General features: G+C 36.6%; 1 protein-coding gene across 12 annotated transcripts in view; it reads left to right on the top strand.

Annotated features, from left to right (window-relative positions):
• Positions 1-9,074: 9,074 nt before the first annotated feature.
• Positions 9,075-25,132, top strand: part of PUM2 (pumilio RNA binding family member 2) — a 59,538-nt gene continuing 43,480 nt past the window's right edge. For 4 of the 12 annotated variants that reach the window (XM_035897931.1, XM_035897926.1, XM_035897928.1 and 1 more), the window contains exon 1: positions 22,255-22,362. In XM_035897931.1, the coding sequence (XP_035753824.1) occupies positions 22,297-22,362 (66 nt within the window). In that variant the 5' untranslated portion in view covers positions 22,255-22,296. Of the gene's footprint in view, positions 9,142-22,150; positions 22,220-22,254; positions 22,363-22,434; positions 22,649-25,132 lie in introns of those variants that run through there. The other 8 variants (XM_035897934.1, XM_035897933.1, XM_035897929.1 and 5 more) reach the window with 7 other exon arrangements.

The following is a 25,132-nucleotide window of genomic DNA, read 5'->3' as shown; positions in this document are numbered from 1 at the left end:
TTTCTTTCTTTCTTTCCACAGGCATCGGCAGAATCATCTTTCGTCTTCGTCTCGGTCGGAATTTTTTTTTTTTTTTTTTTTTTTTTTTTTTAGTGCTCTTAAGGGCAATGACTGCTTTCTGAGCGTGGAGCGAGGAGGCCAAATGCTTTTGCTGGTCGATACCACACAATGAAGTGTTAGGTTTTAATTTTTCTTCAAACGTGTCTGCGCAGACAACAATAACAAAAAGTTGAGAAAAATGCCAGCTGCCCTGAGTGGATCGTGCTTACAACCAACAGTTTGGTTTTTAATCTCCTTGGCAGTCATTCTGCACAGATTATTATTTTTTTTTTTTTTGGCATTGTTCTCTTTCGTGTATTTCATAACCTCAGACTCTTAATTCCTTGAGAGAAAATTAATATACTCGGGACGCTTAATATTCTTCTGGCTTAGTGTTCAAAGCAAGATGGCTTAACACCAAAATGTGTAGCACGTTTTATGCGCGATGTGATAAAGAGGTTGATCAAAATCAGCTGATTTGGGGATGCTTTTTTCTGAGTAACGTGGCTGTGTATGAGCTATATAGGTCACTGCAAATGAGAATCGATAAAACTTCTTAATGTCACCTAATTGTTTGTCACTTACATGCTACATGTTAACAAAATACTTTCAGGTGTATTCTAGTTTCTCTTTTACTGAAGTCTTTGCATCTCAACTGAGAGAGATCAGGCCTTTGTAGTTACTGTGAGTTGATGGTGTAGCTCTTCAGGTATGTGGGATATGAATGCATTTGTAATTACTACCCCATGCTACCATTTTTACATATAAATCGTAGCATTATTTAGTCATGTCTAGGTTTAAAACCAAATGTTAACAACAGTTGTAGTTTTGTTGAGATGCTGAGAGAATTATTGTCTACTTTTCTGTGGTCTACAACTCAGTTTGTGTCAATGCAAGTATAAATATATTAGGTAGGTAGGAGAAGAAAACTCAAAAGGAAGATGATAATTTAGGGGTGATATAGTTTGGGTTGTATGTGTAGAAATGACACTGAATCACCTGATGGTTTTCTGAAGTGATCAGAGAGTTGAAGATATGAAATTTGTCCCAGCAGAATGGTTAGCAGGCAAACGCCTGTGAGAAACTGCTTGATAACGTAGATTCTACAGTTTATTGTGTGGATGTTGCATGTAGGAAAGTCCATGCTATTTGAATAGTATTTTTTCTGCGTTGACAGGGAATGGTACTTTTTTCTGTAGTGTCACTCTGTAGTACTTAATATTTTTCTTCTGTGTTAGGGGTGTTGGCGCAGCGCTGGGGCAATTATAATTCTGGCTGGTATCGTGATTGAGCTAATAGCGCAAGAAGCAGTTGGCTGAAAAAGTTGGACTTGTCTGTCTTTTGATGAATACATACCTCTTATTATGACAGTATATATTAAATATAATGTGGGATTGTAGTGCACATTGAAAGCTTTACGTACATGGTTTCCTCAAGGTTTGTTCTTTCAGGTGTTCCTTTGCAGTGTTCTCGTTGGGCCAGTCATTGCAGATGTTTGGGGCAAGTATGTTAACAGGACATGAGCTTGTTGAACACTGTGAACTAGATCTGATTTTCAAGAGTGCTTCCCACCTAACTTTTAGATATTCCTCCCTCCCCCTGATTTAATGATATGTGAGTGTGCATTGAATAATCAACATACGCAGAATTCTCTGAAAGCATTCTCCTTGATAACTTTGTCTTTTTTTTTTTCTTTGTGCAGTGGTTTCTAAAACCCAAAAATGATTAAGTTTTTATACACGGAGGCAAGTAGTACAGTGGATGGTTTGAATTCCTGCTTGTACGTCTTCGTGCTTCTTCTTGAATGTGGAATTACATAAAAATTGACTGTCTGTTGCAGTAAAAAGAAACCTAAATTCTCTTGAATGTTAAATTCTTTCTGTGTTGGGAATCTGCTGTGAAACAAGCATTAACACATAGTATTTTCTTTTAAAAAGTTTCTAGTAGAAACCCTTCAAAGGAAACAACATGAAACTGTAGAGCAGACATGCTTTACAAATAATTCTTATTGTGTGTATTGTATGTATAGGTATGTGAGAGTTACCAATCTTCTTTCTCTTCAATAAATTTAATTGAAAATGTCACCTCATTTAATGTGAATTTTCCTCACCTATAACATAGCCGTTGGCTTGATGATTCCACGCAACGCAACTATTCCAGTGTTGTCACAAAGCCAGTGTCTCAGAAATGGGACAAGAAGTCTTTCATTTAAAGGCTCATTTTCTCCTCCTGTAACAACAAATACCAGTTATGTGGTGCTTCTAATAAAGTTGGAGGCACTTCACAGTCATATAGTGGAAAGGAGTTTTAAATGACAGAACATGTAAACGTATTCAGTTCTAGCTGCTTGGGTGTAATTTCAAACAAGTTGTATAAAATTTATTTTATAGTAACGGCTTGCATACTGAAACTTTATAGCAAGATTTAGTTTGAATCCCACTCAGAATACCTGCTGTGGCTTTTAGAATAGTAGGCAAGAGCTTTTGAAGCTGGTATGTGAAATGTTTAGCTTACAAATAAAGACCAGATGTCATCTCTAGCAATATCTCTAAAGATATATTTCGTTATTGGTTAACAGATTCCCCCCTCCCCCCCCCAAACATGGCTATTTAAGAACAGTTGCAGACATGTAGAAGAAATAAATCTGAAGAGGTTATGACGACCATCCTAGGAGTTGAGGAAGAAATGTAGAACTCTGAAATGTAGCAATTGTATCTCTGTAATAATCCACATTTGACTTTTTTGCTAGCTGTTCTGTATATGCGTCTATTCCCACTAAACTTTAGAGCGGTGAGATGATCCTCTGTCCTCTACTGGCTGTGCTAAATATCACATCTACAACCTTTCTAACAGGCAGATTTTTACAACGTGTATTTGTGTACATTGGACTAAGTAATCTGGTATATATTTTGTAGTTTTGATTATTTTAAATTTTAATTTTTCATACAATTCTAAGTTACCTCTTGCTTGGTGAGTGCTATTGAGGTATTGGCAAAACTCTCAGTTCCAGGTAATAGGTCTGGTTGTCTGTCTTTTCATTACAAAGCTCTTGGCATGTAAACCCTAATGGAAATAAGGGTTGTGTCAGACCTGTGTTCATAACTTTGCTCTTAGACTTCATCCATGTTATTTCAAGGAAGGATTTTGAGTGATGTTTTGAACCAGTTGTATACTTTTTTCTTTGTTTGTGTGACTGATCTGAGGTTTCATATAGAATTTATTCACAAATCTCTTCAAAGGGGAAGTGAATTTTTAAAAGTGGGTTGGTGTGTTTAGTTCTGTAAGTCTTTTTACATGCGCATATTGGTTGAATACAAAGCTAGACTTGCTGAACATGACTTTGTATAGTTGAGCTAAAAATAACGAGTCTGTTCTGACTCACGTTTTTCAACTATCTTGCTGTTTATCTCTGTTACAATATATATATTGCTTAAACTTTAGTTCTGGGCATGCTACAATGATGAGTTGGTCATATAGCCTGAAGAATTTGCAGAACTGATGTTAGTAGAGTATTTTGACAATAAGGAAAGGTCTGCTGTAACAGTAATAATAAGACAGAGTAGCTTTAGGTCTTATTTGTTACTCACAAAACCAAGATTGTTCAAGATTATAAAAAAAATTCCTCCTACCATGTAGCTATCTATATATTATTTATCTCCCTAAAGATCAGACATTCAGTAGTCGGTAAGGCTCGATTAAAAACAGAACTGTGCAGCGGGATTTAGAGGACAGTGGTTTCTTTTGTCTACATCTTCAGACCTAAGTGTTCTATTCTGATTGAATATCTTTCCATATATGTCAGTTTTATTGTTTGGACCTAACACTTTTGTTTAGCATGAAAAATGAGACATTTCTTAGACTTGAAAATGAATTTTTTTTTTTCCTTCAAAAAGGACTTAGTTAAGATGGTAGGGAATATTTTGGGGTTTATATATGTAGTCATCTTACCTTAAAAAGTCCATTTACATTCTAAAAGATTGATAATACATCAGTTATGGTAGATTAAGAATATGTGTGGAGATCATTAAGAGTATGTGTTCAGAGGCAGGTATGTTTTCCTGCAGAGGATTTTGTTGATATCAGAGAAAGATTTTTGCTGTTGTCATTTATATTTCTTTCAGTCTAAGACTTAAATGCTTCAAAAATGAGTTGGCAAACTTTGTTTTAATCTGAGCCTGAAATCTTTATTTTGTCAAAACCCCAACATGTACTGTCATGTTTAATGTCAGTTACTGTGTTAGAATCTTACAGAGCTTAACAAATTTGAAAGAAAAACAGAGGCTGGTGTGTAAGAATGAGATGTAGTTCAGATAAAGAAGTTAGTTTTCTGTGCTACTTCATTACATAGTCTATGAATGTATAAAATCAGACATAGCAGTATGACAGAATTAGTGGTTTTACACATCATGCTGAATAACAATGTAGAAGAAACTGCCACCATTGTGATTAAAAATCATATTTTGATTGTTGTTAGCAGGGAAATATGTGGGCGATCATTTATAATATATGGAACTCTACTGTATTAATATATTGTCTTGTAAAAAAAAAAAGTGGTACTTTGTTTATCTTAGAGGCCTAGTTTGGTAATGGTATTTAAAATTTAAAGTTTAAATCAGTAAACATTTTGACAGTGAATATTGTTCTTGCATAGCTAGGGCTTTTTTAATCCTAATTATAAGAACTACATATTTAAAGATATATGGGAAAGCCTTTTATGTTATCAAGACTTTTTATTTCTGGGTGTCTACATGCAATGAGCATTCCATGTGTTCTCCTAGGCATGAATGAAGTGTCCTGGCAGGACACCAGAGAAATGATGCATGTGAACATTGGTCAGGAAGCCAGTGGGGTTGGAGCAGGGGTTGCCCCAGCTGGAAGAGTAGTTGGAGCAACATCAGGGCCCAATTCAGGTGGGAACACTCCTCACACAATCCCTGCAACTGCAGCGCCAAGTGCTTTCAGGGTCCAGGTACTCCTCAGCAGACCTTCTCAGGATGATGCTGTAGTTGGGTATTTCTTCCAGAGGCAGACTGATGAGCAGCTGGGTGGCTACTCCAGCAAAAACCGCTGGCGCACAGGAGACAGCATTCATATAGATCATTTGGTAGGTAGTTATTTGTTTTTCATTGTAACAGTTCCTGTGGTTTGTATGGAATGCACATCATTAAGATACATGTGATACAAATTAGTTTCTCCAAGCCTGTAGTAACCCAAACTCTAAAACTTCCAGTTAATTTTGTTAAAGCAGTTATAAATTAAACTGCATAAAATAATTTTGAAATGTTCAGTTTGAACCATTCATTTAACTTAAATAAGCATTTCATATTTCCGTATCTATTTTTTATCAGAATGCAATCAAATCATTAGGTGTGAATTTATCATAAAATACCAGGTTGGAAGGGACCTCAAGGATCATCTGGTCCAACCTTTCTAGGCAAGAAACATGAAAAACAGTTACAAAAACATGAAAAACAGTCAGTTTAGTTTGAAAAGGGACTAGCTTCTGGTAGGCTTTATGAGAAGTAACACCGATTTTGCACACAGTCTTACTTTTTAAACTTGTGGGTATAAAAAAAAACTTGTTCAGGCAAAACAGTCAACTTTAGCTCAAAATTTAACTTTTCTCTTTTTGCAGATGGTAACCTAGAAGAAAAAAAAAAATCTAGTTTTAAGCTTTTATCCCGTATGTTTAATTGATACAGCTTCCTAGTTTTTATTGAAAATCTTTGTTCTGAATTTCAGATAGGAATGTTTTTTTTCCCCATGACTCTTGTAGTGTGCCACACTTAAGTCCATGAGGAAATTTTTGCACCTTCCCAAGCCACAAGGTCTTAGGGAATGTTTTCAAAAAAAGTAGCAAATACAGGAGTAAATGTGAATAAACAAAATTTGCTGGCCTTAAAAGCAGGAATATCTGTTGTGTCTAGTTTTTTTTCATTTGTTTTTTTCTATTCTTTAATTTATTCTGACATTTTTTTCTGGTTTTACTTTTTTCTTCCTCTTACATTGATCTACATAACAAAATAAAAAATCTTTTCCCCGATATCTTGCCTCATGCTGTATCACATTCTGTATTACACTTGTACAGAAACTGTAAAGCAGTTCTGTAAATGCCAAATCCTACAATATTCTACTTGTCCACTTGAACACAGTTCCCGAGTATGAAAATGTTGGGTTTTTCCTTGCCAGTGTTCAGTCTTTTATAAAGGCAACTGTGCCAATTTTCACTAGAATTTCACAAGGCTGTTATGTTGTGTAGATGAAATTATTCACCAATAAGTAAATGCTGAGTAACGGTTGCATCTCTCTTCTGCCACCTGCTTTCCATCCCCCGTAGGAATTGGAGCCATGTCTTAATCAGCAGCTTTGTTTAATAAGGAGTTAGGTCCATCAGAATATTTCTGTGTTCCTCCAGCAGATAAATGTCATGAACCTCTTGTGTTTTCTGGTGACTTGAATGGGGGATGCAGGGGAAGTACTTTCATTTTTTAAAGTGCTTCAGTGGGTTTATGCGTTATGAAGATTCAGTGAAGGGGAAGCTACTCTTACTCTGCTGTGCATTCTTACCTGTGTGAAAATAGTGTCTGCCAACTTACTGTAACCAGTACTGCCTTTACGTTTTGCCATTTTTCACTGCTTCCATTCTTCCCTAGCAGTATGAACTAACAGAAATGAAGTACAGATCAGGAGACTTCTCCATTATAGTTCTTTGATTTGAGTGTTCTCTGTGTACCAGTGGTTTTGGGGATTTTGCTAAGACAGAAGTTACTGGGCTTTGGGTGTTTGGGGTTTTTTTGATTTTTGGTTTGGGTTTTTTTGGTTTTTTGGTTTTTTGGTTTTTTTTTTTAAGAACAGATAACTCTTGAGTTAGAAGTACTAAAAAATTGGTTTTCTAAAATACAAATTTATGTAAACCAGAAGGAGTTTAGTTGTGATTGTGTTCCATGAGTACTGTGTAAACAGAATCTCTGTGTAGATGAATATATGAAAGATAAAAGTTTTTATGCATTGATAGAAAAATCAGAAAGAAAATTAATAGAAGTAAGTATAGTAGATAAATATCGCAGAATGGTTGAGGTTGGAAGGGTCCTGTGGAGGTCATCTGCTCAAACAGGACCACCTAGAGCCAGTTGCCCAGATTTTTGTATAGCTATATATAAAAGTAGAAGAAATTAATATACTGAAACTTTTGATTCAACATACTTTATCTAAGCATATCTTAAAACTGTGGATTTTACATAAATTTTAGCACGTCATAGTGCAGTCAAAGAATGTAAGACTGCCAAAGTAATAGAAAAGCATTTTAGATTAATATAGGAAGACTGAACCATTTTCTTCTTGTGAAGACAATGGAGGTCTAGCCCCGCTGATTCAGTAGGAACTTAGAATGTATAGTGAAATATAAAAATGGAAAATCGCAAATCCAGCAGGCATTTTTCAAGTGAAAATAATCACAAAAAGTAAGAAATGTTCACATATTGAAAGTAAGGATTGCTTTAAATTTGTTGTGAAACCCTACTAGTCTTCTGGCAAGAAACTCGCCTGAGGCCTTAACAGGTGGATTCAAGTAAATACAGAATGCGGAAAAATGTTGCATTCTCTTCAGTATCAGAAGATACGTGATACTTTTGACTGACTCTTTGAGTGGTACATGAAAGTGAGTTGAAAGAGGAGGTGGTGTGAGCAATTTGATTTTAAGAGGAACAGATCAACTTGGCTGGAATCACTGATGGATTTTGAAGAATCTTCAAATTAGTTGAAGTGCTAAAGAAGTTGATTAACAGTTAGAGTAAGTTAATAAATATACTTGATTAATTCTAAGAAATGAGTCCCTGGGAAGGCTAGGGAAACATTACCTTGATCTTTGGAAAGTCATCTGAAACGTCTTCAGAAGAACTCAACATCTTACTAAGTATAAGGCAAGATATCTCTAGTAAAGATAATTATTTGTTTAGTAGGTTATTTAATTTTTACTCTGGTTAAAAGACTGAAGAATTGCCTATTGGTATCCCTCGTAAGGGATTATTGAGACATGAACTATGGGAGTTATCAGTGAAGTGTCAGTAGTTGGAAGGCAGCTCATGCCCTTCGTGTGCTTTAACTTTTAGTTAGCCCTGAAGTGGTCAGGCAGTTGGGACTAGAAGGTCCATTCCAACTGAAATTTCTATGCTATATTAATACACAGTAGCATTAGACACTATTGACAGCACAGGGAAAGATCAAGTGGGCTATTCTGGAGTTTCATGGTAGTACTGAAGCTTAATGTTTGTTTATTTGGAAATTATCAAGACTGTGAGGGAAAAATTTCAGGTGCCACACGCATTTAAGAGAAGAGCAGGAAGTTCAAACACACCACAGTTGAATGGAATTCAACACTTAGTTGAGATGGAAAAATCTTTTTGATAAGCGTACACTCTGACTCAAAACTAGTATCGCTGGCTCATAGAATGTTTCAGAATAAGAAGCACAGAAACGTGTGATATTGTTAACATTCACATTCTGTCTGTGTTCTAGGGTTGCTTCAGCTGTAGCAACAGAAAATTACAGTGATGGACAGTCGTTACTCATATGGCAAAAACTTTGGAAAGTTGAACTGCTTTGCTGGCAGAGAGGGAGGCTATATGGAGTAATTGGCAGCATAAGGGAGGGCAGAGGCTAGAGGAGCTCTCATTTGCATGAGAGATGATAACCAAAAATCTTTGGACACTCAACAGAAAGGTAATGCACACGCAACTCTTCAGTACAAGGTGTCAAAGCCAAAGGTGCAGCCTGAGTCAGGAGACCACCATTGTAGCCCTTCTTATTAAACAGCAGTGAGCATCTAGTCACTGACTGACAAGATTTATTATAAACTACTTAATCTAGAAATAACTGTCCTTGGGTCTCATTCATCTTCCTTTAAAATATTTAATATTGGAAAGAGTTACAACGGATAATGAGCTAGGTATAAAAACTATCTCACTTGGGTTTTTGACATTTTTTTTCTCTTCCCCTCAAGACCAAAAAAGCACTTCAGGCTCTTTGATAGCACCGTGTCTGAGGAAGACCACTATCCACTGTGGCATCATCCTTCTGTTAACATCTCTGTGGGGCTGCAGTTAGGTTAGTGATCTGTTTATCATTAATTCACATCGCTTCTGTAATGAATGTCTAGGGTTCAAAGGCTTAGTGATCAGCAGGCAGTCCGTAATGTTTGGAGTTATGGAGATGAGGGGTTTGGGAAGCTCATGATGCATTTTCTTGTATGTCAGAGTGCTTGCAAACGTTCTTCCCACACGCTGAAGCAAAGAGCTACAGCAGTGCGATATTGCCCAAGCTGTTTGTCCTGTCTTTTCCCCTGTCTGCGCTATCTACTTCCCTCCCTCATGGCAAAGGTACTTAAGCACTTCAGGAGTTTCAGCTAAATACATCAGGTTATGAATTTTAATGCGTTGCTGCTTCTGCGCTCTCTACCTCCAGTAGAGGGAAGAGCCTAGGAACTGACGGTGAAAACTTTAGAGTCCTGCAGCTAGGTCTGCCAGAGCCTTTGTCAGATCCTGAAGAAGCAGGAGTTGATAAGCAAAAGGATGCCAGAGGAATGCTCTGAGTGTAGCAGCCTTTTCAAAGCATCTGGAGGATAGTGGTGCTATAAACAAGAGAGTATAAGTTGTGTCTTTGCATAAAGCTTCAGCTGAGCTGCAGTTGCTGTAACTCATTTGTGTTAGAATTTATAAACTTCTGGAGAAGTTTTGTGACTAGCTGCTGAAACAAAGAAAAATCCTTTTTGGGGGGAATGGAGAGAACAAAGGGAAGTCTACAGAGTTAGAGATTTTTAGCACTTTTGTGGTATGGAGGGAGAAGCACTATGTATCTGGTTTTGCAAGTATTCAGCGTGACTTCATGGAGATACATTAGAATTAGTGTAGCCACAACAAAATGTGTGGATGTTATTAAACTAATAATATGTGCAAATGTTTAACGTGGTTGTCTCCAGGATAAAATGGACAATTTCTAATGAAAATTTGGCCTTGATTTTAAACAATAAGATTGTTTTTGTTTGTTGTTCAAATAAGATATGCTAATATGTTTGTGCAATGGAAATTGGGAAATAATTTTCCCATATGAGACCTCACAGTCATGTAGCCATCCCTTGGAACAATGAACATAATCTCATCATTCAAATTGGGAACAACATAATATGTTTCCTGACCTTAGAGTGGGAGTCGCATTTCCTGAATCATTAGTTCTTCCTTTTATATGTTCTACTTAAAACAGTCCTTAGAAATCTAAGTGAGCTTGCGGTCCATGTTTTTTGATTTCCTAACTTTGTTTGCAACTTCTAATTAAGTTTAAAAATAAAGTATAATTGTGAAATAAAACTCTTATAAAAGTGCTTTCAAAATAACTTTCATAAACAGATACTTTAAGACTTTTTCAAGTGCTGAGCAACTATGCAGCACAAATACTTTCCCTTTATTGCTAGCCTGTCATAGTAAAAGCTCGAGTTTTATCTTAGCTGGTTGATGGCTCCTTCTTCCTGTAAAGTTAACATCCATCTTACGCTGTCCTGAAGATGATTTATTTCTGTTTCTGCAATCAACAGATTCTATAACAACATTGTTGTAAGTGTTGTCTTTCTGTGTTGAAGTTTGCAGTGGTTTTAATTTTTTATTTTGTTCTTTTCTTCAATCAATTACAGTAGCATTTAGCTCCACTTAACTAGAAACCCAGATTATGAAAGTCAAATGTATGGTTTAAGCAGTTTGTCAAACTTGCAAATTAGTGAAATGTTTCAAGCTTCACAAACTAGGAAAAGAAATCTTAGACTGGAAGGATTTTCCATTGTGGTTAGGGGAGAGCGGGAGGAGAGGGCATTCGACTCCTGTTCTGGAAAATGTTGTGTGCCCTGTTAAAACAACCTTGTTTAATAAGTTATTGGTGAGATTTTTCCATCATACTAGTGCTGTATAATTTGGAGCAAGTATCGTAAGTTTTTCAGGTGAATTTTGAGGTGGCTTTTTGTGTGTTTAAAAAATCTGAATGTCTTGCAACCTGCATACTTGAGACATCACCTTATTACCTGCTTGTGACTCTCAGTTCTGGCAGCAGATACAGCTGGAAAGAGGTAACTTGTTTGTCTTTCCCCTCTTTTTGATTTGAAATAGCTAAAAAGGAATATTTTGTGATTACGGCAAGGTTTTTTCATGTAATTCAACTGAAGGAAAAACATTGAGAACTTTTCCTGTGATAAAGTCACTTCCCTAGCTAGAGAGAAGAAAATCACAGTATTGAATTTGCAGGTAGTTGGTTTGTGTTTTTAGTAGTTTCAAGCACATAGTGCATGGAATAGACATCTTAATGTTAACTGTAGTCAGGCCGAGGAGAGTAATTGCAGTCACCCGACTTGTGCAAACAAGTTTATTCCATGTAACTTCTCTTCTTCAGAGACTTTTTTCCTTAATCACCCCTTCCAGTCACATTTGCCATTTTGATGCATCTGCATAGTTTCTGACCTGTTCACCAAAGTTTTGAGCTGCAGCTGATAGTTTCAGCTAGTGAGATACTTGACCAATTCCCACCCACTGCATATTGTCTCATCTGCTATTGAGCTGTGAACTGCTACCCTCTCTTTGTGGATTGTAGTTTTAATTGTGTCTATTAAGTATATTCACAAGCGTGCTTGTGCTTTCTTCAGATGTTTTGTGCTTTCTGACATACTTCTTGGGTTGTTCTTTATATTTTCACCTGCACTGATGTCTCCAAATACCTGGCACTCATGCGTTAAGCGTCTTAATGTGAATGGCTACTTTATTCTTTACCAGTTCAGTTTCTCATTGTATCAGTCTTCGTAATTTGTCTTGTGCTTAGACTGAGAGCTCTTTGAAGCAGAGTCCTTAGCAATTTAGTGCTTATTCAGTAATTAGCATAGGGAGACTGGTTTGATACTACAGCAAAACAAATAGCATGTGGTCAACTGTGTGTTATCTTTGATTTACGTATAGATAAATTACCTGTATACTTGTGCAGCAATGCCTTTGTGCAGAATTGATTCAGGTCCACAAGGAATTATTGACGGTAGCGTAAATCTGAATGGTAGCACTGCTTCTGGAGGTAGCGTGGGCTGGAAGCAGCCAAAGCACATTCGTGCACCTTGGAGCCTGACATAATGGGAACCAGAGACTGGAGCTGGCTGCTGACGGAGCCAGTTGAGATCCTTTCCATTTTATTCCCATGTGCTCCAGGTTCTAGGTAGGATTATGAGTGAGGTGTCATTCCAAACATCATTATTATGTGGTTGTGGAGTTTGGTCCTAAAGTTAAAACTTGTTTTAGGCATTCTAGGAGAGTTTTGCATAGACATTCAGCATAAGGTGGTGGGAACCAGTAAGCTTGGGGGTAGAAAGGCTGCATGTAGTCATTCAGGCATTTCACACTTGCAATATATTTCTTCATATTCTCTTACTCGCTTTCTTCTATTACTCAAGGTGTCTAGTAAATACAAGTATTTTAGATTTGGGTCAGTGTTATTTTGCTTAATCCAAGTTCTTATCTGCAGGTTTAGAATGTAGTTTTCTTTTCTTTCCTGTGATTAGAATTGGGACTTATAGAAATGTATGACACTGCTTTATTGCATGGAGGAGCTACATTTAATTTTCTGAACTACCTTTGTTCAGTACAGTTTACATTAAAGTCAGGGTAATGATGAGGCCACCTTGGGTATCTTTGTGAAAGTAATGGAAGAGTTATGGGAAAGCTTTTTCTCTTTAGTGAAGACAGTGGAGGTTGGAATTCACAAGGAGCAAAGCAAGGTGGTGAGTAAGTGTGTGAAGGGAAGCAGGGGGGCAACACATAATTGGGTAAACGGTTTGAGGGTGTATTTTAGTTTGGATGAGAATGAATAACTGGAATTCAGACATCTAATCAAAAGTTTTGCTTTTAAGATCACTTCCTGTATTTTGTTAGACGGTAATTAAATAAATTTGTCTTTTTTTGTGTGCGTGTCCACTGTTACTGCTTCTGCCTACCCTAACTTCTGCTGTTGATGTGCTGATAGTTGCTTTTATGTATAAGAGATCTTAAATTTTTGGCTTCTTAAAGTGAAAAGGTTGAAGAATTTGGCTTTAAATCAATTGTAACACAGATGTATTAATGCCAGTCTTTGAACTAATTTTTGTTACAAAGCTTTTATTACTTTAATTTGAATTGTAAATAGCCTACTTTATTTCCAGTAGCTTAATTGTCATCAGTATGAAGTCTTCAGTGTTATTTTAGCCCTTTTTTTACTTCCTTGGAAGGGCTATGCTGGCCAACACTTAATGATATATTAATGTCCAAGTCTAAGCTGCTGCTCTTACTGAATTAAAAATGAGGCTTATTGAATTAGAAGTAGTCTCTTTGTAGGCTTTTTTACAGTTGGCTGTTTTTTTCAGCTTTTAGGCAATCTGTGGTTAGTTTAAATACACATATTGCCCAAAGAGAACATCCTTAGAAAACAGCTGAAAATTGATAACAGCAATTTCGTTAAGTGTCCATTCCCCTGCTATAGACAGATAAAGTAGAAAACACGTATGCTTGCCTATAGTAGTTCTTTTAAAATACATGAAAAGAAACATGCTTTAGTGTTCTCTGGCTGTCCTTGAGGTTACGCAGAGTTTAAAGGCTCGAAGAATCAAGGTAGATTTTGAAGCAGACTGGTGTATTTGAAATTTCTGGGTTTTTCATTGCCATTTTATGCTGGTGATACAGAGAAGTCCTGTGCTTTATCAGCAGCTTTCTTTCGAACAACGAGGTATTCACAGTGGAGCAAGAAGTCTAAAAATTCTGAATTTCTTCTTTGTACTACCCGTGATTCGAGTCATTGTCTAAAGACTAGGGAGTTCCGTTTCTTCATCTCTGGTTTTAGCACGCCCTTTGAGAAGATCAGGCTGTGTTGGTATTCCCTGGTTTCTTCTTGCCTGATGGAAGAGGGGGAAAAAAAATGAACAGAGCTTGTTCAAAGGGTACTGGACTGCAAGGGAGAAGTCGTCATGATGCTAGAAACTTCTGGGCAGGAGAATTACTAGTGGAGCTTAAGGTTTTGTGTTCAGTGTTCTTGAAAACTGTATCCTTGAAAAATGAATGTTATTGTAAATGCGCCTGCCATATCCAGGAGTAAAGAGAATGAAAGTAAATGCTCTGGGGAAGGGGATTGCTATATATCCAGAATTGCTGGGGGTGGGAGGAACTTTCTGGTATCAGTGCTACAATAACACAAAATAACTGTTTCCTGGAAATTCTGTCAGAGTGACTTTTGTTGTTTCCTCAGCCCCACTTTTAGTGGGGGTGTATATACAGAAGTACAAAATATTTTCCTTGTTATAAAGTATATCGTTTATAAATCAGTTATGTTCCCTGGAATTCCTTAAAATCACATTCTTTTAAAGGTGATATAAAAATATATAATTCTTTTGAAACAAAAATTTAAAGCTTGTTTTTTACTTTTTTGGGGGGTAGAGGAGGAGGTGTTCTGGTCTGGATTCTCTGGTAGCAAACAGATAAGTGAAAAGAATTTAGATATCTAAAGAAAACACATCAGGAAAAGAGTCTTGAGTGCAATGTGAGAAGTTAATTTATGGAAATTTTTGCTTGGTTCTAGGCCTGTATATTCTAATTGTTCCCATTCTTGTTAACACATTTAAGAAAAGCTTGTTGACTTTCTATTAGAATGAAAGTTGCATGTTTCATTAATCATTACATTATTGTCCCTGGTTCCTGCTTGTGTGTAGATAAATTTTGGGTTTATACAGAATTTCCATCTTCAGAAAAGGCAAAGTTTTAAGTCTCTCTCTCTTTTTTTTTTTTTATACCATATTGCCTAGAGAGCACTCCCAAGTTTTTTAACTTACTAAATAAAGGTTTTGAATAAGAGTTAATGATGAAGTAATGAAGGCTGCTGTCTCAAAGCAGTAATGCAGCAAATTAATGTCACGCTTCCTTACAGAAGTAGCTATATAGTGTTATTACTCACAAAGCCTTTCGGTGTAGAATGGAACACTAATGGTTAGAAACTTGTCTCATGAATTCCCCTAAACTTATGTTACCTCACCGGTAGCACTTACTACTCTGTTCTAGGAAGGTGATACTAACTGACTAGCTTAACAAGGAAAGTAGATTTTTAAATTCGAAAAGAGATTTGTCATGTACATATACTAAGTAATCGGTACCAATTAAATAATAAGCATGTTTAGACAAGAATGGCAATTCAAATTTCATTTCACAGCTTTGTTTTCAAACTTCTGAATATATTTAGTGTCTACCTTTTTTATTTGTCATTTATTTATGCAGGAACATTGGAGTGAGAGATGCAGAATAATATATGCATGTCTAAGAGTGTGGTGAGGGAAAGGGTAGGAGACTCACCAAACTAGATGGGATTACAGTTAAACTATTTCACATTGAAGATTAAAGCTGTACATTTTCTTGTGTGAAAGACAGTTCTTCGGTTCGATTTACAAGCAGGAAAGGACCAGTCAGCCCTTTTTTTTGAAGAATTACCTTTTCTTGTGGCTTGTTGAAATAATATTTATCCATACAGTAAATTTTAAAAAATAATTTCTTGTTTACAAAACCACTAATTGGACAAGTTTTTATGGGATTTTTCTTCTATATTGTAAAATTTATATAAACTTTTTATCTGCTGTCTCTTTTCTAGACTTCTGTTTTACAGATTTCTGCAACATCTGTCACCCTGACTTCCTGTTCTGTACATTTCTTAGAAAAACTCTTGGGTGGATAATTTCTTACATGATTCAAGACTTTGAGAAACCTGCTAAGTTATTTTAGTGTAAACTATATGCCCTACTTATGTTGGAATATATCACTTCAGCTCTTCCAATGGAGCAAACAGCTTAACTGTTATAAATAGTTATAAAATCTGGTTTTGGTACAGACACATAATTATTATTAATTTATGTGAGGCTGGTAGTTCTACCAGTATTTGACTGTAGCGATTAAAATGCTGAGCTTGAGGACACCTGACAGTAGTTTAGAAAAACTTGGGCTAAACAGTTCTGCCATTCTTTGGAGCAAAGCTTGAACTTGTTGGGTGGGAAGACAGGTGTGAAAGCCTGTGCAAGGGAGAGATAAGTTTCTTATGTGAGGGAAGATTTCATATTGGGGGGAGTGAGAGTGATACCTGTTGCTTAGAGGACGTTTCATCCCACAGCTGGGAACAGAACCCAGGGTTCCTGAGTCTTGTTAGGCCGATGAACTGTGTGTGATGCAGCTCTGGAACAGGTGGCAAGTTGTGCTTTATTTTCCTCTGCTTTTCTTCATGGGACGTGGTGTCCAGTTATGCTTGCTTGGTGTGGTCTTTTGCAAGTAGATCTGTAATTTCCAGACTTGGCAGTGACTTGTGAGATGCTATCCAGTGTCATTTTATATGTATTTATAGATTTGCATGTATGCTGTGGATAAAACCTAGGGAATTCCTTTCTCCTGTGTGCATGCTTCCAGTTTAATGATATTCCCATTGAAAAGAAAGCAAGCAAAACATTTAGTCAGTGTTGTGTATACAAGTGTCAGCTCTTAGGATCACCTTGCCCCTTTGTGACTTAGATTTGCAGACTGGACAGTGCTTTTGCTGAGTATATTCCCCATCCCACCCCCCCTACCTGCTGGAGAAACCCTACCTTCAAATCTCCTAGTTGAATTTTTTTTTCGCCGTTGCTGTCCTCAGCGCTGGTAGGATTGCTCCTCAAACTTACAGTACAAAGTTCACAAAGGAAATAAAACGCAAGAACATTAAGATCCAGAGTGATTGCTGAGCCAGGCCAACTAAATTTGGTTTTGTTAGAATATTTGAATAAGTTGTATAGTGTAAAAGTGTAGCTCAATCTGAGAATATGAGTTAAGAAGCCTAAAGTACAGGGATCGAAGAATTAATCACTTGCTTGCAAAAAGTTTGAGTTGGTTATAGAACACTAAATTTTAATGCATTGTAGGTTGTTAAATACTTACTGGGGGAAACTGTTACGCTTTTGAGATTGTAACCAGGGAAATATGTGGTAGAACTTAAAATTGGTTGCCTAAGTGTTCTGTCAGAAATGCCTAACCTCTTGTTTATTCGGACTGCTTAAGGAGCTTGGACATTTCTGAATATTAATTAAGTATTGCTGTTCCATATGGTCCTCAGAAAATGTTGCCTCTTTTCAAAACATCGTGTGCATGTAGACTTCGAGTTACTCAGGAGCAGCAACTTTTATTAACCCGTTTGGGAGTAAGCAAACCTTTGGCTCCTTGGTGCTTCAAAGAAGTGTGAGAAAAGATGCATCTAACCAAAGGCAGATTTAATAAAACAAATGCCTTGTTTTCTCAAAATGTTACACAAAATATTTAGTATTTTGTAACTAACTTGTGTACAAAACAGTTCAGCTGTGATTCTGGTAGTTGCCTGTTCAGCTGCTCAACAGCTTTTGTTATCCGGATGCACTATTGCCTGGCCTCTAAACTAAAATAAGGACATTTTAGGTAATTTGGCAAAATATTCTAGAGTAGAAATCTCTGTATAGAGCACTGAACTGCAATATTTCGTAATAGAGGTTTGGGGATTTACAGTGTAAGCTTGTATGGTTTTCCCTTGTTGCCTTTCGTTATAAATCTCTACTAGATTTGTGTCTAATGTTTTAATTCATAATACTATTATTTTTATTTAGTAGTTTCAAGCTGGATACCCATCTGAAATCGTTTTGGGTTTTTTTTACTATCTAGTCAAGTGTCTGACATGACTTTACAAGACAGTGTTTCACTTAATGGAGGGCTGGCAGAATTGCTCTGTATTGTGTTTTAAAATACAGCCACTTTTGTGTTCTTAAATTAGTTTAACTTGCTAATAATGCTAAGTCTCTGCCATAAGCATATGTCATACATAAGATAAATGCTGTGGAAGAGCCACCCCTGTAGAAAACTACTAGAAAGGTAGTTAGCATTAAAGTCATTCAGCAAAATAAAAAGGCTGAAGCATTTGCAATGTGAACAGCAGCTTCCCTTTCTTTCCGGTCACAGTACTGTAATTACCAGGTGTTTTGTGTTGAATTCCTGGCCTAGTCCCACAACCTCAACTGCAGCATGTGTCCTTTTCTTTGTCACAGTGGTTAGGGTGGGGAGGGATGAGATTTGGAATTTCTTAATGCAGAAAAAGTGTTTTTCCTACTTTCTGGTCAGCTGGTTTAACCACATCCAATGTATAAAATGAAGTAATATTTTTCTTTTATATTATATTTTTTGGTTATTGCTCTTCTCCAGCTGTTTGGTTTTTTGTTTGTTTGGTTTTGTGGTTTTTTTTTTTCAAAGAAGGGGCTGATCTTTGCTTTTGCAAGAAAATGGTTAGAAACTTATTTCTGGCAGGATTCAGGGTTATTGGAGAGAGTACTTGTCCCTGGATCTGGGTGCCTGGATTCCACAAATGGCTATTAGATTAAACAGCGTTTCTTGTGGTAGTCCTAGATGACTGTTCAATCAACCAACAGTCTGCCTCCTGAATTTTGTCCTGAGTTATGTCAGGACATGGTTTCATGTTAGTGGCTTATCATCTAGCTGCCACCAAGCAGCTAATCCTACCACACCTTGCTCCACACCAGCTTTCCCCATGTCAAATCTGGTGGTCTCCCTGCTGTGGTGTTTTAGCCAGTTCAGCTGGCTGATCCTGTGAAATTCTCATGCACGGAAAAAGAAGGAAAAACCCTTCTGAATTAAACTTGATGATCACCAAGTTCGTTGCAAGGGGAGTGGTAAAAGCTGTTGGAGGAAGGATGGAAAGACTGTTTGCCCGTAGCTGGCTAGATGTGCTTAGCTCTGTCATGAACTCAATTTATTTGTTGAACGTTGCAGCATTTGGGACTGAGGATTGTCTTGTGGACATAGCTGAGGTAGTAGTAAAATACAGTAGAAGTAACTACTCTTACTAGGAGTTTTGACAAAGGAAGGTTTTTGCATAGGCCTCTAGATTTAAAATATTTTGTAAATTTGAGGGGGAGAGAGAGCGTAAACTTCAGGAAGAAAGAGTCTGCTAAAAATATAAATTTGTTTTTACCCTGTGTTAAAATCTCATTCTTAATGCTGTGATGAAAAATGGACTAATACATGCTGGTATGTTATCCAGTTTCTGTGGAAGGGGGAAAAGATCAGAAATTTCTGTTGGTATGTCAAAGGGGAAAAGTTCATGGATATACTTAGAGCTGTTCTATCGATTTAACAGCAGCGCGTGAGAAATTGTCATACCTAAAGACTATTTTGGTGTGTAGTAACCATTTGTGTGTAATTTGGGAGCCCTATGGAATGATCTGATGCGTATGAGAAGTGTGGAACTGTTGCCAGCTTCTCTTAGTTGGAAAGGCTTATTAGCATTCAACTCCTGAAAACTAAGATTAGATCTAGCAACTAATTCCAAAAGCAGGTAGGTGGTAAATGGAGAAAGAGGAGTCTTCAGCGTGATTGTGGGGGAGAAAAAAACAAGAAAAATCAACCAAAACCAGGAAAAAATTGTAAATGTTGAGTGGTATGTTTCATAGGCCTTTTCTGATTTATGATTTATTCCAGATGACAGGGGATAAATAAAACCAGAGAAACCCTGTTCTGAATTTGAGGTTAAAAAAGTATATAGTATATGTTATATATATATAATATATATATTTCTTTCTGGAGCATGTGAGTTAGGTGAATGTTGGCATTGAATTAGAGAAAATAAAATTCAGGTAATACAGATGATCCTAACCAAAGTTTCTCCTTCAGGGAGAGGGCGTGTTGTTATATGTAGTAGATCTAGTTTGGGTGTCATTATTCTGGATGCTTTTGTAGTGATGGGGCTAGCTTTGAAAAAGGCAGATCTTCGGAAGGTATTAGTGCTGCCTGAATTTTCTCCAGTCTGTAAGTGGATCTGTGAAACGTATTCATGCTATGGGACAGGATTTTGGGTGCTGCTCTTTTTGATGGAAACAAATGAAGACCCTCTTTGCTACAGTAAAAGGACTGTATTATTTCACTTGCTGCTGGTAGCAATAGATAACACTAATTTAAATTTCATGTTTGTAAGAGGGAGGGCAGAGAGCAAAATCAGTTTTCAGTGTACTAAAGCTTATTTAATGTTTCAGAAAACTTCAGTTTCTCAGAGTTGCCTCTGAACTGCTCAGTACAGCAAACTCCTTTTTTTCCTATTACCCTGATTCTTGGATTGTCTTTTCTTAGAGACTCGGAATTGTGCGTGGCTATGTTTTTGAGCTTTGCTCAATTGTGAGAAATGAGCATTTGGTATTAGGTCTTGCAGCACAAAAAAACCCCACCAAACCAAACAAAACCATGACCACCAAAAAAACCCCCCAACAAAACAAAAAACCCGCAACCAAAAAACTTAAACTTCTTTCAAACTTGGTTGGTTTTTATCTAACAGAAATTTGGGTAGTGCTCGTGGTAAATACAGTTTGGCAAGCACTAGCTACTAATTTTGTTTAGAGATACTTTTAGAACAAACCCACCTTTTGAGACAATTGTAATTGAAACTGAAGTGCCGGACTTCAGCCTGGGGAGTGGCTGTTTTCAGAAACTGTAATATCCTAACTCAGAAGTCGTCAAAATCTGAATTTTTTTTCCTTTCTAAATAATTTTTCTACAGTTAATTTTTCTATGTGTGTGCACAGAGTTTTGATTATCCCTCATAACTAATTGAAAAAGAGCATCTTTCACATAAATTATAATTTTTTTTAATTTAATTAGAAAAAATGTCTTTAACTTTTTTTTAAGGATACACGAAAATCTGCTTTCAGTTTTTAAAAGAATAAAATCAACCTAACTGACTTAAACATCAGTATCACTGGAAAAAGGTCTAGGTGCTGATTCCCTGAGCCGTAATTCACTGTTAAACTAAATTTGCTCTTCAGTACTTTACTGAAATTGTTGGGAATGGGTTTCAGAATCCGTCTTAACTAAAATACTGTTCTTTCTGAGGGAATAATTCTTTGAGCTGTGAAACTTCTTCCCCAAAAGTACACAACCTCAGAAGTTAATGGCTTATAATGATTGTGGGGCAATAACAATATTTTCAGAGTAGGAGTTTGAGAATCGAGCATCTATTTGCCAGGCAATTAACACTTTTCCAATGCTAAGAAAGAATTGGAAAAGTTGTTTGTGCCAGAATATTAAAAGCACAAGATTTTTTCTTTGCCTAGTATTTGAGTATTTTTTGAAAAGTGATCTTAATGTGTTATCAGCTGTACGGAGTAACTTCATTTTATTTTATTTGTTGAAGTAAATAGATGGGTTACTAGGTGAAATTAACTCCTCAGGAGTGACCGGGGTCGGGGGGGGAAGGGGGACACGGGATGGGATGACAACTTTGAACTGCTGTGCCTCACCACTGAGAAAGAAGGGAAAGGGAGAAACAACTCTGAATTGCTCTTTTTTTATTTTTTTTCTAAGCTTGTCATGGCTTTGAAAATTCCTTGTGGAAGCTGTTTTCTCAGGAAAGAATGCACCCAGTGCATTGTGTCTGCATGCTGTGGAAAAGGAGGCGGTTTGTTGCAGCAGCAACTCTTGTTGCTGTAATATACCTTTCATATTTATAACAACAACAACAAAAAAACAACACACAGAGTAGGAAGAGTGCTATTTCCTGGAAAAAAGCGCAAGAAATTGTGATAACACAGTCAGTAGATTTTAAAAGCAATGCGTTGCTAGTAGCTTTTGTGACCTGTTCTGTGAGCTCTTCTTTGGTGCTAAGTGTACTTGGTAACATTTTGTGCGATGGCTCATTTCCTTTCCAAAGGATATTGTATGTCCAAATCTTTAATTTCAATTTTTTTTTTTGCATTTCTTGTAAATGTAATACTGGTCTTTGTTTCCGTAGTGAGTGATACCCATCCAGATATATGAAGATTAAATTTTTCGAGTTTTTTTGAATTTCTTGCTTGTTATTATATTAGCATGGTTCATTAAATTGGTTGCTAACTGTGTCCCTTCATAAAATCTAAACTCATGTTCAGCCTAGATTGAGTAGCAAATTTTGTGCGTGCTTTCAGTTGTCAGAAATCATATGGAGTATTACAAACTAAACTTTTCAAAATACATTTGAGTAATGGATTGCTCTTTTGTTTTTCCTCCTACAGGTTCGATCTGTGGATGAGATGAATCATGAGTTTCAAGCTCTTGCCCTAGAATCTCGGGGAATGGGAGAGGTAATTATTGAGGGCTGAAAATCCAGTTGGTGGTTTGGAAATGTTGATACAATATAAGAAGTCCGAAATAATACAACATGAAGCAAAGAGCTTCTCTTGAGACCAAATTGATTTTTCAGGCAACTGAAGATCTCTGTTCTAAGGTGAAGACAAACTCAATACTTTGCAAGAACACTGGGATGGTTGTTGACTGGATCTGCTGTGTTACTGTGTCAGTCTTATTAGATGACTGATACTCTTGGGGAAGTGACAGGGTAATTTGTTTGAGATTTTGTCCAGCTCTATGAAATGAGGCATGTTTTCAGTGTCACAGTATCTAGACTAGTGAAAAAATTGCTTACTACCTCGTGAGAAGCCAAGGAGACTGGAATCTGAAAAAGGTCCTGCTCCAGAAAAAGTGAAACTGGCATACCCTAGCAGAGATGTGTGGTAATTTACTTTTTTTTTTTTTTACTGATAACTACTCAAAAGAAGATATTAACCAGGGTAAAGAGTGCTATTGTATAATTTAGCTAGAGGGAAGAAGGACTTTTTTGATTGATTTGGGTTTTTTAAGTCAGTGTACTTCTGAGGGGGGTAAAAAAAAAAATTTAAGATCGTGTCCGATGACTTAGCTCCTTCAAAAGTAGTTCCCTGAACTGTTTAGAAAGTAATCAACACGCATTAGGGTTACTTGCCCTGACAGGACATGGTAATGAAATAAATGCATGCTGAACTAAGATTTCAAATACTGATCCTTTTCTTGCTGGATGTTTACCTAATTCAGTTGGCAATTGAACCAGTGACTATTTCAGCTTAGCTTTCTTAAAATGACGATAGGACTGTGATCTCTACAGAAACCATAATTTATTGATGAAAAACAAATGCCATGTTCTAGTTGCTGAATATTTCTGGGCTGACACAAGGCTATTCTTACTTGATTTTTTTACTTTAATGAAGCATTTAACCAGTCAGTTGGCTTTTCAGCAATTTTTGCTTCATCCAGGGTTCCATGTTGACTTTCTTGAAACATCTCCCGTTTGAAAAACCAGTACTAGATGCCCCCCCCCCCCCAGCTCTTAAAACTCCTTTTGAAAGGTAAAGGTGTTAGTAAAGTATCAGTGTGATAGAGTGGATGGGTAAAATTAGCATATTGATTATAACATTCCACAATAATAAAGGAAATGTCCTTATAAATAACCTTGTAAGCTAGAATTGGTAGTTGTATGTTCTTAAGTGCTGCCCTCTGTCTACTTTGAAAGGTGTGAAAGGGAGGTCACGTCAAGTGATCTGCTTCTAGCTATTGGGAAGTTGTTCTCTTCCTCATTTTCTCTGACTGGATAGGTTTTTCTCTGAACTGAAATTAATTTCTTGTTTATAATTCTAATCCTTCTTGGTCTTTTCTTTCCCTCTGAGTGGGAATCGATATTTGACATTAGGAGGCTGTTAAGTCTTACTTTTCACATCATTACTAAAATCAAGACTATGAATCCTCAAGCAAGTATCTCTTCTGTGTGCTAACGTAAAGGAATATAGCATGAAATCTGTTTTCTTTGTACCACAACACATTTTGGAAATAATACGTACTGGAAATCCTTGTGTTAAGCCACCCATTTGAGCCGCGTTGAGATGGAGCCTGGTACCAATCAGTATTGGGAATAGGACAGCACAACGTGAGTCAGAGACAGTTTCCTTGATCTGTTTCTGTCTTGCAATTCTTCGTTAATTTATTCTGTAAAGAAACAGACTGAAGTTTTATAGTGAGAGATCTGCTGTATTGCAGGCATCTTTCTCTAAATGTCTCCTAAAATTTTAGCTGTTGGATTGGTTAAACGCAGATGATGTGTCTGGCTCCAGCTCCCGAAAGCTATCTTGACCCTTAAGGTTGTGACAATATTCTGAAGTAATACTGACACATGGTGCTATTTCTCTTCTCTAGGCATCTGTTGTTTGCTATTTCAGGGCCAGCATTGTGGGCTTCAGGACCTTTAGTGTGACCTAATACAGGCATACATAAAATTAATTAGCAAACAGAATACAAAACAATCTTTTCTTGATTAGGTCTATTCTTATGGGAACTTAGAGGATCAAAGCACACACAAATTTCATAGTGGGGACAATGTATCCATTTCTGGTGTCAAAACTTCATTCACAGAAATTGTAGAAGGCTTTGTAAGAGTAACTTAAAATCTTAAAAATAATTTAAAAAAAATTAAAATTCTTAATTCAAGAGCCAGTAATTGAGACTGCAGTTACTTATCAGAGAGCTGGTTAAGAGACAGCTTTAGCATAATTGGTTATTATCTATGCATAGAAAAGGACCTTGTTAATCTAGCAGAGACATAACAGGGATCAGTGCTGATACTGAAAAAGACACCTCTTAGTGCACTGTTGGAAGAGCTTAGTAAGAAATATGGCAATCTTTTCCACTCTTTCTAATTAGTGTTGCATGTATCTTTGTAAAGTTTCTTTTTTTTTTAATTGGATTAAATGCAGGAAATACTGTACAACACACGTTATCAAAGGGTAAAGCACAATGATTTTAGCTACTTATATTAATTTATGATGACTTTTTCTTGATTAAGCCTTTTTCAGTAGAACTAATCAAGTGGTTTTTTTTCTTGTCTGTTAAAGAGGAACACACTAGGTTTGTTTTTCAGAAAAGTACTTTTCTGAATTCCACAGTGAAATAGTTGACAACTTCTAGGGCAGCTCATCTGTGTGGCAATCCAATAACTAAAACAGCCCATTAGAAAGAGCATAGTGTATGTCACATCCATCATCTCTCAAAAATAAATAATAAATCTAAATCACTGGCTCTCAGGGGGGGTGCAAAAGTGTAAACTTTAAAAAGTTCAATTTATTTGAATATTTGAGGGACTTCTTTGTTGTGTAGACATTTTTAACAACTTTTTTTTGTAAAACTGTTTGCTC

Source organism: Egretta garzetta, unplaced genomic scaffold, assembly GCF_000687185.1.
Source record: "Egretta garzetta isolate BGI_Z169 unplaced genomic scaffold, ASM68718v1 scaffold87, whole genome shotgun sequence".
Taxonomy (NCBI): Eukaryota; Metazoa; Chordata; class Aves; order Pelecaniformes; family Ardeidae; genus Egretta; species Egretta garzetta.
Note: the sequence above shows the minus strand (reverse complement) of the source record. Positions and strands in the feature narration are given on the sequence as shown.